At 44.6% G+C, this 17,651-nt stretch overlaps 1 protein-coding gene across 1 annotated transcript; it reads left to right on the forward strand.

Annotated features, from left to right (window-relative positions):
* The first annotated feature begins 309 nt into the window (after positions 1 to 309).
* On the forward strand, positions 310 to 17,326 carry LOC136489292 (wall-associated receptor kinase-like 1). The gene is made up of 5 exons (XM_066485975.1): positions 310 to 389; positions 13,261 to 14,421; positions 15,133 to 15,591; positions 15,669 to 15,821; positions 15,952 to 17,326. The coding sequence occupies exons 2-5, from the start codon at positions 13,506 to 13,508 to the stop codon at positions 17,187 to 17,189; spliced, it is 2,766 nt and encodes a 921-aa protein (XP_066342072.1). The 5' UTR covers positions 310 to 389; positions 13,261 to 13,505; the 3' UTR covers positions 17,190 to 17,326.
* Positions 17,327 to 17,651: the final 325 nt, after the last annotated feature.

Here is a 17,651-nt window from a genome sequence, read left to right on the forward strand (position 1 = left end):
GGTGAAAGGTCTAAACAAACCTTTTGGTCACAAATTTCCTCACAAATCTATTAAGGATAAGAGGATGTTTGTAAAGAAGTGGTTATCTCAAAATGATTGGTTATCTCAAAATGTGTTAAGGATAAGAGGATGTATGTCTAGATATCTTTTTACATTCTTCAATGTTTTTATGATTAATGTCATTTTTTAATTGACTTGTATATAAAAATGGCAGGTTCTATACTTCATTTGTCTATCGATTGAAACATCTATTATTCAGCCTATTCGTTGATTGGTTTCTGAGCTGATAAGTCCGGCTGGTGCTGGTTTGTTGTGAGAGAAAAACACTGTATCATGGCTGGCTGAAACCAACGAGCGAACAGACTGATTGATACTTCTATTATTAAAAGGTAACATCTCAATTCTTGTCGGTTGTTCTAAAATTTTTGCTCAAAACATAAGTTGTCGTTGGTAGCGGAAATTTTAAAGTCCGCCCTAAGTGAATTCTCGGGCTAGATTCACACTGTATACAATTGTAATATAACTTTATATTTTGGCAACTGATTGTCACACCCAATTTTAAGGATAAAATTGAATACACAAAACTCGTGTGTGCCCAGGAAACAATCACACACACAAGCTGACAAATTACAATAGTATCATCACGGTGTCCCATACATCAGAGTTATAATAAAACTTAGTCTTTTATATCACAGCGGAATAATAAAAAGATAATAAACTCTCGTGGTCGTCATCACAGGGAAGGTCAACTGGTTGACCACAAGCCTAATAATCCTCCGGGAAAACCTCATACCCGTTGACATCTGTTACCCATCCGGGATTTTTATCCAAGTAAAGAAAATAAACAAGTGTAAGTACATTCCGTACTTAGCAAGCTAACATGGGGTTATGAAGCTCAAAAAGGTTGACACTGGTTTACTGCAGTTAGCACTTTTAGTAAGTCAAAATTTTATTATCAAGGATTATCAAGTTATGCTTAAGCCCCCTTTTCAACCCACATAATCATATATCAGAACCGGTTGAATCATGAAACATCATCATAATATCATCATAGTCATCATGTATGAACAACATTATAAGTAACCATTTATTCTGTGAGTTTTCCGGGCCGCTCGTAACCGTGAGCAAGTCTATTATAACAGTTTGTTACCCTCTGCAGAGGTGGTGCACATTCACCGCGAGTCGTGATCCCCTTATGCCCGAGTTAATTACCCCCATGTCACTACCAAGGTGAGCGGGCAGGGTACACTATGAAGCCATTTCATAGGTTTCCCTAACAAGTTAGGGCCGCTAGGTTTCCTTGGCAGGCAGATGTAGGGACCCCCCTTTCCTATGGCACAAATCCATCGCGGCTATACTCATAGGAACAGAGGCAGCCCTATACCCAAAGTGGCAAGCCCCATTTGCGCCAAAAAGGTAACCTCTAACCAGCTAGGAAAGGTCCTATTACTGAGCTAAAGTCAGAGCCATATGACTCTCCCGGTTGCACTGTCAGTCCCAGCTTTTGCCGACAGATAAGTCCTTATGGAGGGCCGGGAGCAACATGAACAAAGGTCATTTGCACTTTCGCCCTATGGAACAGTTGTTATAATTCATGTTACTCTTTTTTTTCCATAGTATCATTCATCAATATGTATGTCAAGTTCAGGTAGAGCACCAGCAATCTACCCATATGCATTTAACCCATAGGAGACAAGGAACAGGATAACAATCACTAGGATGTCCTTACGGGTATCAAAATTAGACACATGCACATGAGTAATTGATTACAATGAAATAGGACATCAAGGAAGACCCATATTATACTTGCCTTGGTTCACAAACTCGGGCTGGTCCTGCTAGTCGTCGAAGAGTTCTTGGTCTCCAACGTTTTCCTCACCGTCTGAACGCGACCAACACGGCAACATACAACATTCCAAAAGCATTCATGCAAAGCAAACATTCCTATCATTAGAACAGTACACCAACAGTATTGAAATCAAGATAAAATGTTTGTAAAACTATCTACGTTTCGCTACGATCACGTTAACGCGAAGTTCACGAAAAACGGAGCTAAAATGTGAGAGTTATGATTAAAACGGGTTTTCCTATAGCCCTATATTTAATTAATTCTAATCATGAAATTAAAAAGTTCCAAACTTGTCTAACAGTAGCTCCAACATGTAGCTTATGAAATTACGAAACTAACGCGATTTGAATGGATCAATTTGGAGTTAAAACAACAATTTTATAAGCGAAACAGTTCGAATGGTATTTCTGTAAATACTGAAAGCGTACTTTTGACTTAAACAGTGAACTTTACGCTTTCGAAACGAGAATGCGTACTCGAGGAAATACGCCTTGGATTGCGGGTTCAATTCGGTGAAACTAGGAGGGCTCTTTAGCAAATCTACCCGCGAAGGGGTATCTTCAATTCCTGGCCGTTGATCACGCAAGGGACGGCTAGGATCGGCCTGGAGGGTTCGGCCGGCCAGAACAGTAACACCGGCGAGGCTAGCCATGGCCGGCGGCTTGGAACACGCCGGCGAGCTTGGTTAGGGGGGCTAGGGTCCACCAAACTGGGAACCGAGGGCACCCGAGAGCTCGGGGGGAAGAAGGGGGTCGCGCACAGGTCGAGAAGACGGCCGGAGGGGAAAGCCGGGGCGCGGGCGCCATGGCCGGCGGCATGGAGCTCACGGCGCTCGCGGATTGGGCGCTAAAAGCCACGAAACGCAAAATAAAACGCATGGGGAGAGAGAGGGGACCACGGTGAAGCTCACATCGGGGAAGGATGGAGTCGACGGTGGCTCGGGGAAGACGGCGACGCGGACGGCGGACGACAATCCTCGGAGCTCCTCAATGCGGCAGTTGTGGCCGGGAATGAGGCGAAAATGGAGCGGGGCTGCAGGGGGCGCGCGAGGGGGGGCTCGGCTGCCTTTTTAACGAGGCCGAGGGACGGGGAGGACGCTCCCACGACGCGCGTCGTGGCGGCGGTTGCTGCAGCGCCAGGCGCGGGCGGTTGCCGAAGGAAGGGGGCAGAGCTGACGCGTGGGGCCGTGCGGTCAGCGACTGGGCGCGGGGCGAAGGCGCGCGGCGACAGCAGTTGCCCGAGCTGGGCTGGCGGGGCTGACGCGGCCGTTGCTGGGCCAAGCGTAGCTGGGCCGGCATGGAGCGCGCGGCTGGGCTGCTGGCGCGAAGCTGGGCCGAGCGGGAAAAGGGGAGGCGAGCTGGGCTGGGGCTGGTGCTGGGCCGCGGAAAGAAAGGCCTACGGGCCAAAACCGAGGAAGGGAGGGAATGGAAGGAAATTTCCTTTTTCTTTTTATAAATAAAATTTTCAAACTCATTTTCAAAAGGTTTTTAAAATCTTTTAGCATTTGAACAAAACCACCCGTCACAGAAATGAATACGCAATAGCATGAATGCATCAACATGTTTCTATTCTTGTATTTTCTTTTAATTTCATAAAAGAAATATTATTTCCTAATCTGAATTGCACATATAATTGCATAATTAAATCAAATTTACTATTTTAAATAGAATTCAAATTTTAGGGTGTTACAATTCTACCCCCCTTAAGATGAATCTCGTCCTCGAGATTCGGGTGATTGCTTACTCAAACAGTTGGGGATAAGTCTTTCTCAGATCATCTTCTCTTTCCCAAGTAGCCTCATCCTCTGTATACCGATTCCACTGTACCTTGCACATCTTTACTGTTCGGCTTCTCGTAACTCTTTCGGCAGTTTCCAAGATCTTTATCGGATACTCTTCATAAGTAAGATCTTCCTTGACAACAAGTTCTTCCAAAGGAATTTGTTCTTCTGGTACCCTCAGACACTTTTTCAACTGGGAAACATGGAACACGTCGTGCACACCGGACAAGCTCTCAGGCAATTCCAACTGATAAGCTACTTCTCCACGTCTCTCTAGGATCTTAAAAGGTCATATATACCTTGGGGCTAACTTTCCCTTCATATTGAATCTTCTCACACTCCTCATTGGTGACACTTTCAGGTACACATAATCACCAATCTCGAAAGTCAGCTCTCTTCTACGGGTATCAGCGTAACTCTTCTGTCGAGACTGAGCCACTCTCAAATTGTCTCTAATCATTCTTACTTGTTCTTCCGCATCTCTAAGGACATCGGGACCAAACACTTGGGTTTCTCCAGTCTGATTCCAGAACAAAGGCGTTCTACACTTACGTCCATACAACGCCTCGAAAGGTGCCATCTTGAGGCTCTTTTGATAACTGTTGTTGTATGAGAACTCTGCGTAAGGCAGACTCTTATCCCAACTATCACCATACTGAAGTGCACAGGCTCTCAACATATCTTCCAAAATCTGGTTGATCCTTTCAGTCTGTCCATCGGTTTGCGGGTGGTAAGCAGAACTGAAATTCAACTTTATTCCCAAAGATCTATGTACTTTATGCCAGAATTGTGATGTAAATTGGGTGCCTCTATCCGACACAATTTTCTTGGGAACACCATGTAAGCACACTATTCATTCCATGTATAACTCTGCTAATCTTGCACCATTATAAGTAGTCTTGACTGGTAAAAAGTGAGCGACCTTGGTGAGTCGATCCACTATTACCCATATTGAATCATAACCTCTTTGAGTGCTGGGGTAATCCTACAATAAAATCCATGCCAACTTCTTCTCATTTCCATTCAGGGATCTTCATTGGTTGTAGTAACCCTGCAGGTCTTTGATGCTCAAGCTTTCACTCTTTGACAAGTGTCACACAAAGCCACATATTCTGCCACATCTCTCTTCAAACCATACCACCAATACTTTTCTTTGAGATCCAAGTACATCTTGGTACTTCCGGGATGTATAGAATAAGCAGACTCATGGGCCTCTTGCAGAATTGCGTCTCGGATAACTTTCACTTCCGGTACACATATCCTCTTCCCGAACCAAAGAGTTCCATTCTCATCCATTCTGAATCCGGGTGCCTTTCCAAGCACTACATTCTCTGCTATCTCTTTAAGTTTTTCATCCTCCAATTGACCTTTGCGTATCTCCTGCTCCAGTGTAGGCTCTATTACCAATTCCATTGCATTAGTGACCTAGGCTCAAGTTGAGATACTCCATTTCAGCACACAACTCTGCTGACATAGGTGTTATCTGAATACCATTGGCATAGCTCTTTCTGCTAAGTGCATCAGCTACGACGTTTGCCTTTCTCGGGTGATAATGCACTTCCAATTCATAGTCTTTGATCAATTCCAACCAACGACGTTGTCTTAGATTCAGATCTGATTGAGTGAAGATATACTTCAAACTCTTATGATCAGTATAGATATCACTCTTATGTCCAATCAGATAATGTCTCCAGATTTTCAAAGCATGAACCACAGCTGCCAATTCCAAGTCATGAGTAGGATAATTCAACTCATGCTTCCTTAGTTGTCTAGATGCATATGCAACCACTCTTCCTTCTTGCATAAGCACACATCCGAGACCCTAAACGGGATGCATCACAATATATAGAGAAGTTCTTGTTTAAATCGGGCAAAATTAATACTGGAGCTGTAGTCAATCTCTTCTTTAGCTCTTCAAAGTTTGCCTGGCATTTATCCGACCATACATACTTAGCATTCTTTTCCAACAAAGCTATCATAGGCTTGGCTAGCTTGGAAAAGCCTTCAATGAACCTTCGGTAATAACCAGCCAATCCCAAAAAGCTACGAATCTCACTTACAGTAGTTGGTGGTTTCCAATTCAGTACATCTTGCACTTTGCCTGGATCCACTGCTATACCACCATTGGAGACAACATGACCCAGAAAAGAGACTTCCTTTAACCAAAACTCACACTTGCTCCGCTTAGCGTACAACTTATGCTCTCTAAGCTTTTGCAAGACCATCCTTATGTGTTCCGCATGTTCTTCTTCAGTCTTGGAGAATATTAGTATGTCATCTATGAACACTACCACAAATTTATCCAGAAACTCCATGAACACCTTATTCATCAAATACATGAAGTATGCAGGTGCATTGGTCAATCCAAAAGACATAACGGTGTACTCATATAATCCATACCGTGTAGTGAATGCTGTCTTGGGTATATCCGAGTTCCGAATCTTAAGCTGATGATAACCAGATCGGAGATCAATCTTGGAGAACACATGAGCTCCTCTCAACTGATCAAACAAATCATCTATCCTAGGCAAAGGGTATTTATTCTTGATGGTAACCTCATTAAGTGAGCGGTAATCCACACACATCCGTTGACTACCATCCTTCTTATCCACAAAGATCACAGGTGCCCCCCACGGGGAAGAACTGGGGCGTATGAAACCTTTTTCTTGCAACTCTTTTAGTTGTTTCTTAAGCTCTTCTAATTCATTAACTCCCATTCTATATGGACGTTTAGCTATTGGTGCAGTTCCAGGTAATAATTCAATAATGAATTCAATGTCTCGGTCAGGTGGCATACCTGGCAAGTCATCGGGGAAGACATCCGGGAATTCCTCCACGACACGATCTTGTTCATTGGTTTCACCATCTAGCTGATTCACTGTGGCTGTAGGCTGAGCTTGCACTACTACTTCTACACAGATTCTATCGCCATTGAGTGATGTCACAACCACAGATTTCTCCTGACACTGAATCACTGCCCGGTGTTGTTTCATCCAATCCATTCCCAGGATAAGGTCAATTCCCGCTGTTCTCAACACAATAGGCTTCACCTTGAAGTCTACCCCCCTTAAGGATATGCTAGTTGAGGGGCTCCAATAAGAAGCGGGCATACTACCTCCCGGGGAATTCACTAGTATCGGTTTTTCATGGCACACAAAGGTATGCTATGCATTCTAACAAAAGCTTGGGAGATAAAAGAATGCGAAGCACCAGAATCAAAAAGTACGGGTAGCAGAAATAGAGTTGACACTGAACGTACCCAACATGACCTCAGGCGTCTCCTGAGCCGCATCAGATGACACATAGTTCACCTTCGCTGTGAGAGGTGGTCGGGCGTTGAACTTCTGATTGTTGGCCTGGTTCTGAGGTGCTTGTTGGTTCTGCTTCTTAGGGCACTGATGAGCATAGTGCCCTACTTCTCCACATCGGTAACAGGCATTGGGATTGTTGGGTGCAGCACTCTTCACAGGAGCATTGTTAGTCACTCCCTGGCGTGTTGCAGGATTGCTAGTCTAGTTGCGGAGGACGCTGATTTCCAAACTGTTGCTGATACTGAGGGCGTTGCTGGAACTGGTTCCGCTAAGGATACTGACCACGGTTTCCCTGATGAGTTGGTCCTTGATTCCTCTGCTGGAAACCTTGCTGGGGATAAGCACGTGGGCGAGTGTTGCTTCCAGAAGCTTGCCCTTGGAGCCTTCTCTTCTTAGCTTCCATCTCCTTGTGCTTATCATCAATCACGATTGCGCGATTCACCAAAGACTGGCAAGTTAGGATAAGTATTAGACATCAGCTGGAGCTGCAGTCCATCATAGAGTCCCTTGAGGAAACGGCGTTGCTTATCCTTGTCATCCGCTACATCATTAGGAGCGTAGCGAGATAGTTGTGCGAACTTGTCCCGATATTCCGCCACAGTCATTGATCCTTGCTTGAGTGATCTGAATTCTTCCTGCTTCAGTTCCACTAGTCCATCAGGAATATGGTATGATCTGAAACTGTCCTTAAATTCCTGCCAAGTGATATCAGGAGCATTGTTGGGACGTCCAAACTGGAATGATTCCCACCAATCCTGAGCAGCTCCTTGGAGTTGTCCGGAAGCGTACAACACCTTCTCCAGGTCGTTGCATTGTGCTATGTTCAGTTGTTTCTCCACAGCACGCAACCAATCATCGGCCTCCATAGGGTCTGTGGCATGTGTGAACACCGGTGGACGACCTTTCATAAACTCTCCACGCTTATCTCTAACCTGGACAGGCGGTGGACCTCTTGCAGATTCATTGTCCAAGCGCTGCATCATAGCTTGCATCAGCTGCGCTTGCATTCCCAATATCTGCTCCATGGTCACAGGTGGCGGTGGTGGATTCATAAGAGCATCACGCCCACGACCACGGCCTCTGCCTCTTCCTCCTCTTGCGGCCATCTGTTTTCCAACAAATGTGCAAAGTTTAGAGATTTTTCCAATGATAGAGAGCTTGCAAGAGATAAGAAACAATGCTGAAAATTTTCTGGGCAAGATTCAAATTCAGCAGTTCAGTAAAACTGTTATAACTCAAGTTTCCGAGATCCAACAGAGGTGCACCAAGATTCGTTAGAAAGCTTAGGACATCAGCTACAACTTTCATTTAGACCACTTTTACAGATTCGAACTCACACATAGCCAAAAATAGAGCTAAACCAATACTGTTCTGAGTTCCAGACAGCGCAGGAACATCAACTTGTGCCAATTAGATCTCCCAAACCTGAATAGCTATTGACGTGATTCCAAAGACACTTGAAAGATACAGAGGTCTAGTTATCTCCACAAAAATTTCAGAATTTTTATCATCCCAGATTTCGAGTTACCAGATAAAGAACACAGGCTGCTCCAAAAATCAGCACAGCAGAGATAAGATAAAATGATACTTCAGCATTAAGATTTCATTCTAAATTTAAAGTTCCAATCTAAGGAAGTTGTGGACATGCCCACAAACTTCCAGCAATCAAGCAAAATACCAACTCAACCAAGTTCACAAATCAAACATCTAATCAACCAAGTTCACAAGACCAACAAGACTAAATAAGGACACGAACTAACGACGTGATAATCTAGATCAAGGCACCTAACACCTATGGAGCGGTGTCAATCATGGTGAAGGAACGGCGCTTCTTCTTGTAGATGGAAGGCTGTCCCAGCTGTGCTCGAAGTTCATCCACTTGTTTCTGAAGACGTCTCTGCGCCCTCTGAGATGCACGTAGTTCTCCTTTGACCTCATCATCCACTCCCTGCATAGCGTGGACATGCTGCACCGTTGCCTCCAAAGTGGGGTCATTCTCTGGTGGAGCCAAAACCTGCCAAACACCCTCATGATCATTTCGAGGAAGGAACCTGAAACGATCCTCCCTCATGGCCTCGAAGCGACGACCATGGTAGTGGATGTAGGCATTCTGTGCTGCATCCTCCATGCCATCCAAAGCATGGGCTCTCCTGGCAGGGGCACTGTGGACAGTCTCCACCTCATGTCCATTGATGATATCATTCCATGCGGTGACCACCAGCTCTACCTTCCAGAAGGTAGCCTCCAGTGGGTGCTTGTACTCGGCGCAGTGGTAGCTGATGGAGGCGTGCAAGTCGGGGAAGTAGTCGTCCAGCACGTGGGTGAGGAGAGTGTGGTAGTAGGCTGTCTCTGGAGCTGGCTTGAAGTAGTACTTGCACTTCCAGCCAATCTCCTCGTCCTCCACGTGGGCAGCTGGGACGGGTGCAGGTGTAGGGGAAGTAGCCGTCGACTCCTCAGGTGTAGCTACCACAGGATAGACGGGCACGGCGACTGGTGTAGGAGTAGGTGTAGGCGTCGGTGTAGCCATCTCCTCGTCGTCGGAGATGATCACAATCTCCCTCTCCGCCGGTGGGGCACGCGGGGTGAACATGGCACTGATAGCCTGCGGTGCTGAGTCGAGCAGTCTTCGGATTATGAGACATCTATAGATTTAAATTGAGATAGAATTAGAATCAACAATTTTAAATAATAGATTAAGGTATGAAAAGCATAAATGTTTTAATAAAATAACAAGAATAAGTCAGTAAGCAAGAACCAGAGGAGTAAAGATGCTAAAACGACCTTTTTCTAACTAGGCTTGCGTCCTACAGTCAACACGGCTCTGATACCAATTTGTCACACCCAATTTTAAGGATAAAATTGAATGCACAAAACTCGTGTGTGCCCAGGAAACAATCACACACACAAGCTGACAAATTACAATAGTATCATCACGGTGTCCCATACATCAGAGTTATAATAAAACTTAGTCTTTTATATCACAGCGGAATAATAAAAAGATAATAAACTCTCGTGGCCGTCATCACAGGGAAGGTCAACTGGTTGACCACAAGCCTAATAATCCTCCGGGAAATCCTCATACCCGTTGACATCTGTTACCCATCCGGGATTTTTATCCAAGTAAAGAAAATAAACAAGTGTAAGTACATTCCGTACTTAGCAAGCTAACATGGGGTTATGAAGCTCAAAAAGGTTGACACTGGTTTACTGCAGTTAGCACTTTTAGTAAGTCAAAATTTTATTATCAAGGATTATCAAGTTATGCTTAAGCCCCCTTTTCAACCCACATAATCATATATCAGAACCGGTTGAATCATGAAACATCATCATAATATCATCATAGTCATCATGTATGAACAACATTATAAGTAACCATTTATTCTGTGAGTTTTCTGGGCCGCTCGTAACCGTGAGCACGGCTGTTATAACAGTTTGTTACCCTCTGCAGAGGTGGTGCACATTCACCGCGAGTCGTGATCCCCTTATGCCCGGGTTAATTACTCCCATGTCACTACCAAGGTGAGCGGGCAGGGTACACTATGAAGCCATTTCATAGGTTTCCCTAACAAGTTAGGGCCGCTAGGTTTCCTTGGCAGGCAGATGTAGGGACCCCCCTTTCCTATGGCACAAATCCATCGCGGCTATACTCATAGGAACAGAGGCAGCCCTATACCCAAAGTGGCAAGCCCCATTTGCGCCAAAAAGGTAACCTCTAACCAGCTAGGAAAGGTCCTATTACTGAGCTAAAGTCAGAGCCATATGACTCTCCCGGTTGCACTGTCAGTCCCAGCTTTTGCCGACAGATAAGTCCTTATGGAGGGCCGGGAGCAACATGAACAAAGGTCATTTGCACTTTCGCCCTATGGAACAGTTGTTATAATTCATGTTACTCTTTTTTTCCATAGTATCATTCATCAATATGTATGTCAAGTTCAGGTAGAGCACTAGCAATCTACCCATATGCATTTAACCCATAGGAGACAAGGAACAGGATAACAATCACTAGGATGTCCTTACGGGTATCAAAATTAGACACATGCACATGAGTAATTGATTACAGTGAAATAGGACATCAAGGAAGACCCATGTTATACTTGCCTTGGTTCACAAACTCGGGCTGGTCCTGCTGGTCGTCGAAGAGTTCTTGGTCTCCAACGTTTTCCTCACCGTCTGAACGCGACCAACACGGCAACATACAACATTCCAAAAGCATTCATGCAAAGCAAACATTCCTATCATTAGAACAGTACACCAACAGTATTGAAATCAAGATAAAATGTTTGTAAAACTATCTACGTTTCGCTACGATCACGTCAACGCGAAGTTCACGAAAAACGGAGCTAAAATGCGAGAGTTATGATTAAAACGGGTTTTCCTATAGCCCTATATTTAATTAATTCTAATCATGAAATTAAAAAGTTCCAAACTTGTCTAACAGTAGCTCCAACATGTAGCTTATGAAATTACGAAACTAACGCGATTTGAATGGATCAATTCGGAGTTAAAACGACAATTTTATAAGCGAAACAGTTCGAATGGCATTTCTGTAAATACTGAAAGCGTACTTTTGACTTAAACAGTGAACTTTACGCTTTCGAAACGAGAATGCGTACTCGAGGAAATACGCCTTGGATTGCGGGTTCAATTCGGTGAAACTAGGAGGGCTCTTTAGCAAATCTACCCGCGAAGGGGTATCTTCAATTCCTGGCCGTTGATCACGCAAGGGACGGCTAGGATCGGCCTGGGGGGTTCGGCCGGCCGGAACAGTAACACCGGCGAGGCTAGCCATGGCCGGCGGCTTGGAACACGCCGGCGAGCTCGGTTAGGGGGGCTAGGGTCCACCAAACTGGGAACCGAGGGCACCCGAGAGCTCGGGGGGAAGAAGGGGGTCGCGCACAGGTCGAGAAGACGGCCGGAGGGGAAAGCCGGGGCGCGGGCGCCATGGCCGGCGGCATGGAGCTCACGGCGCTCGCGGATTGGGCGCTAAAAGCCACGAAACGCGAAATAAAACGCATGGGGAGAGAGAGGGGGGACCACGGTGAAGCTCACATCGGGGAAGGATGGAGTTCGACGGTGGCTCGGGGAAGACGGCGACGCGGACGGCGGACGGCAATCCTCGGAGCTCCTCCGTGCGGCAGTTGCGGCCGGGAATGAGGCGAAAATGGAGCGGGGCAGCAGGGGGCGCACGAGGGGGGGCTCGGCTGCCTTTTTAACGAGGCCGAGGGACGGGGAGGACGCTCCCACGACGCGCGTCGTGGCGGCGGTTGCTGCAGCGCCAGGCGCGGGCGGTTGCCGAAGGAAGGGGGCGGAGCTGACGCGTGGGGCCGTGCGGTCAGCGACTGGGCGCGGGGCGAAGGCGCGCGGCGACGGCAGTTGCCCGAGCTGGGCTGGCGGGGCTGACGCGACCGTTGCTGGGCCAAGCGTAGCTGGACCGGCACGGAGCGCGCCGCTGGGCTGCTGGCGCGAAGCTGGGCCGAGCGGGAAAAGGGGAGGCGAGCTGGGCTGGGGCTGGTGCTGGGCGCGGAAAGAAAGGCCTGCGGGCCGAAACCGAGGAAGGGAGGGAATGGAAGGAAATTTCCTTTTTCTTTTTATAAAGAAAATTTTCAAACTCATTTTCAAAAGGTTTTTAAAATCTTTTAGCATTTGAACAAAACCACCCGTCACAGAAATGAATACGCAATAGCATGAATGCATCAACATGTTTCTATTCTTGTATTTTCTTTTAATTTCATAAAAGAAATATTATTTCCTAATCTGAATTGCACATATAATTGCATATTTAAATCAAATTTACTATTTTAAATAGAATTCAAATTTTAGGGTGTTACACTGATCGAGTGAAACAAATGTTTACTTATTTATTTGTTTATTACCATGAAAAATGTAGCATACAAAATGACAAGTCGATTTATGCACGGTTACCTTTTTCATTTGGAACTTGAATGCATAGTTAACATGTTTCTTACTGAAACTAGGGTATAATCCAAAAGGAAACAGAACTAACTGTACCCGTCACTGAAGGATCCCTCTAGGTGTTATTTTGAGTGTTGTGGGTCACCCGGAGTCTGGTGCGCAGCATGAATCTTTGGGTCTCCCAAAGGTTTATTTTTTATACATACGGTGTCTGTATATAGCCACAGGTTGTCTTTAAAATTCTTTTTAGTAGTGTTATTAAAAAAAAGAAATTCAGTGTTTTTTTAGGCAAGTCGGCAGTAAGGAAGACTCCTAGCCGGCATGTCGGCAGGGTCTCCTAGCCGTTTATTTATTTTTTTTGTTTCCACATATATACGTGTGAATATATAAGTTTTGACCTTGACCAGGGCATATGCAGCTTGCAAGGACGTCCAAAATTGCAGCTGGTGGCAAAGCTCGGAGTGACGGACGGGCAAGCATTATGTGGACTTCATTTTTGCCATGGTCTCATTCCGCCATGCACTTGCACTACTGCTAGGTTCACACACACACACACACACACACACACACACACACACACACAAAAAAAAAAAACTGAGCGAGATCAAGTTTGGCGAGGGTGAGAGCTTAGACTATCAAGATAACCTTGCCAATGATGCTTTGTGCGGCACTATTATTCTCTCTGGTGATTGTTTGGTCTCCAGTAGAGACGTCGTCGACCACCGTGCTAGCAGCCTCCGGAAGCATCATGGCCGGAGGAAACAGGACGTCGTTGGACGGCTGCCCGACGAGCTGCGGCAATCTGACCTTCGCCTACCCATTCGGCGTCGGAGCGAATTGCTCCCGGGGGCCCGATTTCAGCTTGATCTGCGACGACGACGCCAGTCGGTCCCCGAAGCTCTTCTTGCGAGATGGCATCACCGAGGTGGTCGAGAGCATCGAAGTTAACATCGCCGGCTGGTATCAGGACGTCGTCTTGGTCTCCATCTGGCGTGCCATCCCCATGAACTCCGGTGTACGCGTTTACAACATGTCCCTGGAAACCCCTGGGAGGTCCTTCTCATTTGACACCTCTGCAACATTCAGTGTGACAGGCTGCGACCTGGATGTGTACTGGATCGATCAGATGACCAGCAGGCCTGTGTTTGGTTGCTCAACTTGGTGCCCCGGCAGCGAAGAAATAATCACGGAGGTGGCGGCTAGCTACAACTGCAGCGGCATGGGATGCTGCTCTGTTTTGGTGCAAGACGTTTTCCAGATATCTATTCAGCTCAGTTTCGTCCACCGGAAAAGCAGTAGCATCGGCGCCTCCAGATCTTCTAACCGGAACTCTCTATTGCGGGATAGAATCACCGTTGTTACCAGTAATTCCACCCTGCTCTTTTGGAACATCGTCGACCAACCCAACTGTGCTTCCGCCGAGAAGAACCGGACAGAGTATGCTTGTATATCAGCAACCAGTCATTGCAACGACGACACAACATTTGGCTTTGGCTACACCTGCGAATGCGAACCAGGCTTCACAGGCAACGCCTACATTATTGACGGTTGCACCGACGACAATATTGGTACCATTTTTTTTTTTGAAATCATATTGGTACCATTTCATATCTACTCTCCCTGCTGCTTCTAACATAATTGTTGTAGCCTCAGCCATGCTTAGCAAATATCTAGGCCTCCATGTTCATTCTCACCCGATGCACTGGGAAAAAAAATCTTAGAAATTATCACAGAAATAGAAACTTTAGACATTTTATTTGTATATCCTAATCACCATTATCAATAATAACCATTGGATCTATTCTGTTTTATAAAAGATTCCCACCACTACCATTATGAAAAAAATCCATAAAGTAACCCCTAAATTTTTATTCAAATTACCCACCATTGTCATTATAAAAGATAACTCACAATAACCCCCCTAATTTGAATCTAAATTGTCCACCTATGCCATTATGTAAGATATTTCAAATAAGTCCATAAATTTGTATCTAAATTAACCACCTCTATCATTATGAAAAAATTTAAAGTTCACTTAATAAGTAATTTTAAGTGTAGAAATGTGTATTTTACTCATATTGTTGGTATTTCTTAGATGTATACAATTGTAATGTCACTTTATATTTTGGCAACTGATTGAGTGAAACAAATGTTTTACTTATTTATTTGTTTATTACCATGAAAAGTGTAGCATACAAAATGACAAGTCGATTTATGCACAGTTACCTTTTTCGTTTGGAACTTGAATGCATGGTTAACATGTTTCTTACTGAAACTAGGGTATAATCCAAAAGGAAACAGAGCTAACTGTACCCGTCACTGTGGAAACATCGATGTGCCATTCCCATTTGGCTTAGAAGATGGTTGCTTCGCTATGGAAAATTTTCGCCTCTTCTGCACAAATGCGACATCATCAGCTGTCCTCCAGTTGGCACCTCATCGGGATGTGATCATCAGTCTCCAAATTAACGAAGGGATACTTACCTACACTGAAGAAATAATGAATGCGCCCGGTTTTAATATTTTTTATGGTTATGGTTTGACAAGCAGCTCTATGCAATGGGTTATTGCTAATCTAAGCTGTGCTAAAGCTAAACAGAATACATCTGGGTATGCTTGTGTGAGTATCAACAGCAGGTGTGTGGAGGTGAACACATCTGACGGCTATTATTTTGGATACCGCTGCAAATGCACAGATGGCTTCCAAGGGAATCCGTACATTCGGAGTGGTTGTCAAGGTACCCGACATCTCTCTCCTTTTATCACTCACTTCGAAACTCTCTCTGCGTTGTCACATCTTCGATCTGGTTTGCAGATATTGATGAGTGCCTTCAGCAAGACATTTGTAAGGGCAGACTGTGCAGTAATATAGAAGGAAGTTTCAAGTGCATTGAATGCCCTCGAAAGACGATATATGATCAGGCAAATAACCAGTGTACTAGAACAAAGCAGCAGGTTCTGCTCATAGGTATCGTTACTGTTGTTACTAAATAACAACATCATTTGCTGCTCATATTTATTATTGTTATTGCTAATAATATTTCTATTGCAAAATAAGGTACAATATATATAAGGAGGTTATGTTCGTGTCTATATAGGTATTATTATCGGACTTTCGGGAGGCTTCAGCATCGTACTCCTGGCCGTCCTTGCATTATTTCTTCTCCGTAGATGGAGAAGAAACATTCAAAAGCAACTACGGAGGACTTATTTCCAGAAGAACCAAGGTCTTCTTTTAGAACAGTTGACGTCGCCTGACAAAACAAATATTTTCTCTCTTGAAGAGCTAGAAAAGGCAACAAATAACTTTGATCCCACACGTATCATTGGACATGGTGGCCATGGGATGGTCTATAAAGGCATTTTATCTGACCAACGTGTTGTTGCAATAAAGAAGTCTCTAGTCATTGAGTACAGCGAGATCAAGCAATTCATCAATGAAGTTGCAATACTTTCTGAAATAAATCACAGAAACATCGTGAAGCTATTTGGATGTTGTCTCGAATCTGAGGTTCCATTGCTAGTATATGATTATATTTCCAATGGATCATTGACTCAAGTTCTCCATGATGAATCACGAAATGATGTTTCTTTGTCTTGGAATGATTACATAAGAATCGCCACGGAAGCTGCAGGAGCTTTATCATATCTCCACTCAGCAGCTTCAATATCAGTCTTCCATCGTGATGTGAAGTCCTCTAATATACTCTTGGATGGTAACTACACAGCAAAAGTTTCAGACTTTGGCGCTTCAAGATTGGTTCCAGTTGATCAAACACACATTGTTACGAATGTACAAGGTACATTTGGTTACTTAGATCCGGAGTATTTCTATACGAGGCAACTAAATGCGAAGAGTGATGTGTATAGTTTTGGGGTGGTACTTCTAGAGCTGCTTGTTAGAAAGAAGCCTATTTTCACAAGTAACTCAGGCTTGGTTCAGAACTTGTCAAACTACTTTCTTGAGGCATTGAAAGAGAGAGGAATCACTGATATAGTTGATCCTCAAGTTGCCCAGGAAGCAACCAAGGAGGAGATCAGCAGCATCGCCTCCATTGCGGAGATGTGCTTAAGATTACGTGGTGAAGAAAGGCCTACAATGAAGCAAGTGGAGATGGAATTACAGATTTTACGAAAGAAGCAGGTGAGCACTTGCCAAAGCAGCCCAGAAAATGAGCAGCAAAATGAAACAATATTGCTAACTCGAAGAGCTAAAGCTACTTGCCAAGCATTTGCCACAGAACCAGGTCAGGGAGCCAATTTACCACTGGAACACAACCAGCGATGTTATAGTTTAGAGGAAGAGTTCATGGAATCTGCCACCCTACCACGCTAGATGTGCTTATTGAGTATGATTGATTTAGTGCCAGTGGTTATCCATCTATAATGTATCACTCACCAGCAGGTCGCCTATAGTAACTTTATATATATAGAACCAGCGTTTCACTGGCTTTATTTGGTGTATAATTGGAGTATTTATCCGTACGTGAAGATATAGCTGTTCTTTCGCGTTAGAATAAACATTATTCAGAACTTTGAAAAACTATGAGATTGTGCCAGATAAATAGTAATCTGATTTATCATTTACCTGTTTCCGTACACATGTAAAATAAGTTGTCATATAAATAGTGCACACGTATATTTTAAGTTTTTAACCAAACTAGTGCGCATTGGCTCACTAATTTATATTAGGAGAAAACACCGGAGGCATGCTTCTGTTACTGCAGCACCACGCGCCACCTATAAATTGAAGTTGTTAACAAAGTCTCCACCCTGGTTATTAGGATTCCTCCCTTGT

Source organism: Miscanthus floridulus, chromosome 10 (genome assembly GCF_019320115.1).
Source record: "Miscanthus floridulus cultivar M001 chromosome 10, ASM1932011v1, whole genome shotgun sequence".
In the NCBI taxonomy this organism is placed as follows: Eukaryota; Viridiplantae; Streptophyta; class Magnoliopsida; order Poales; family Poaceae; genus Miscanthus; species Miscanthus floridulus.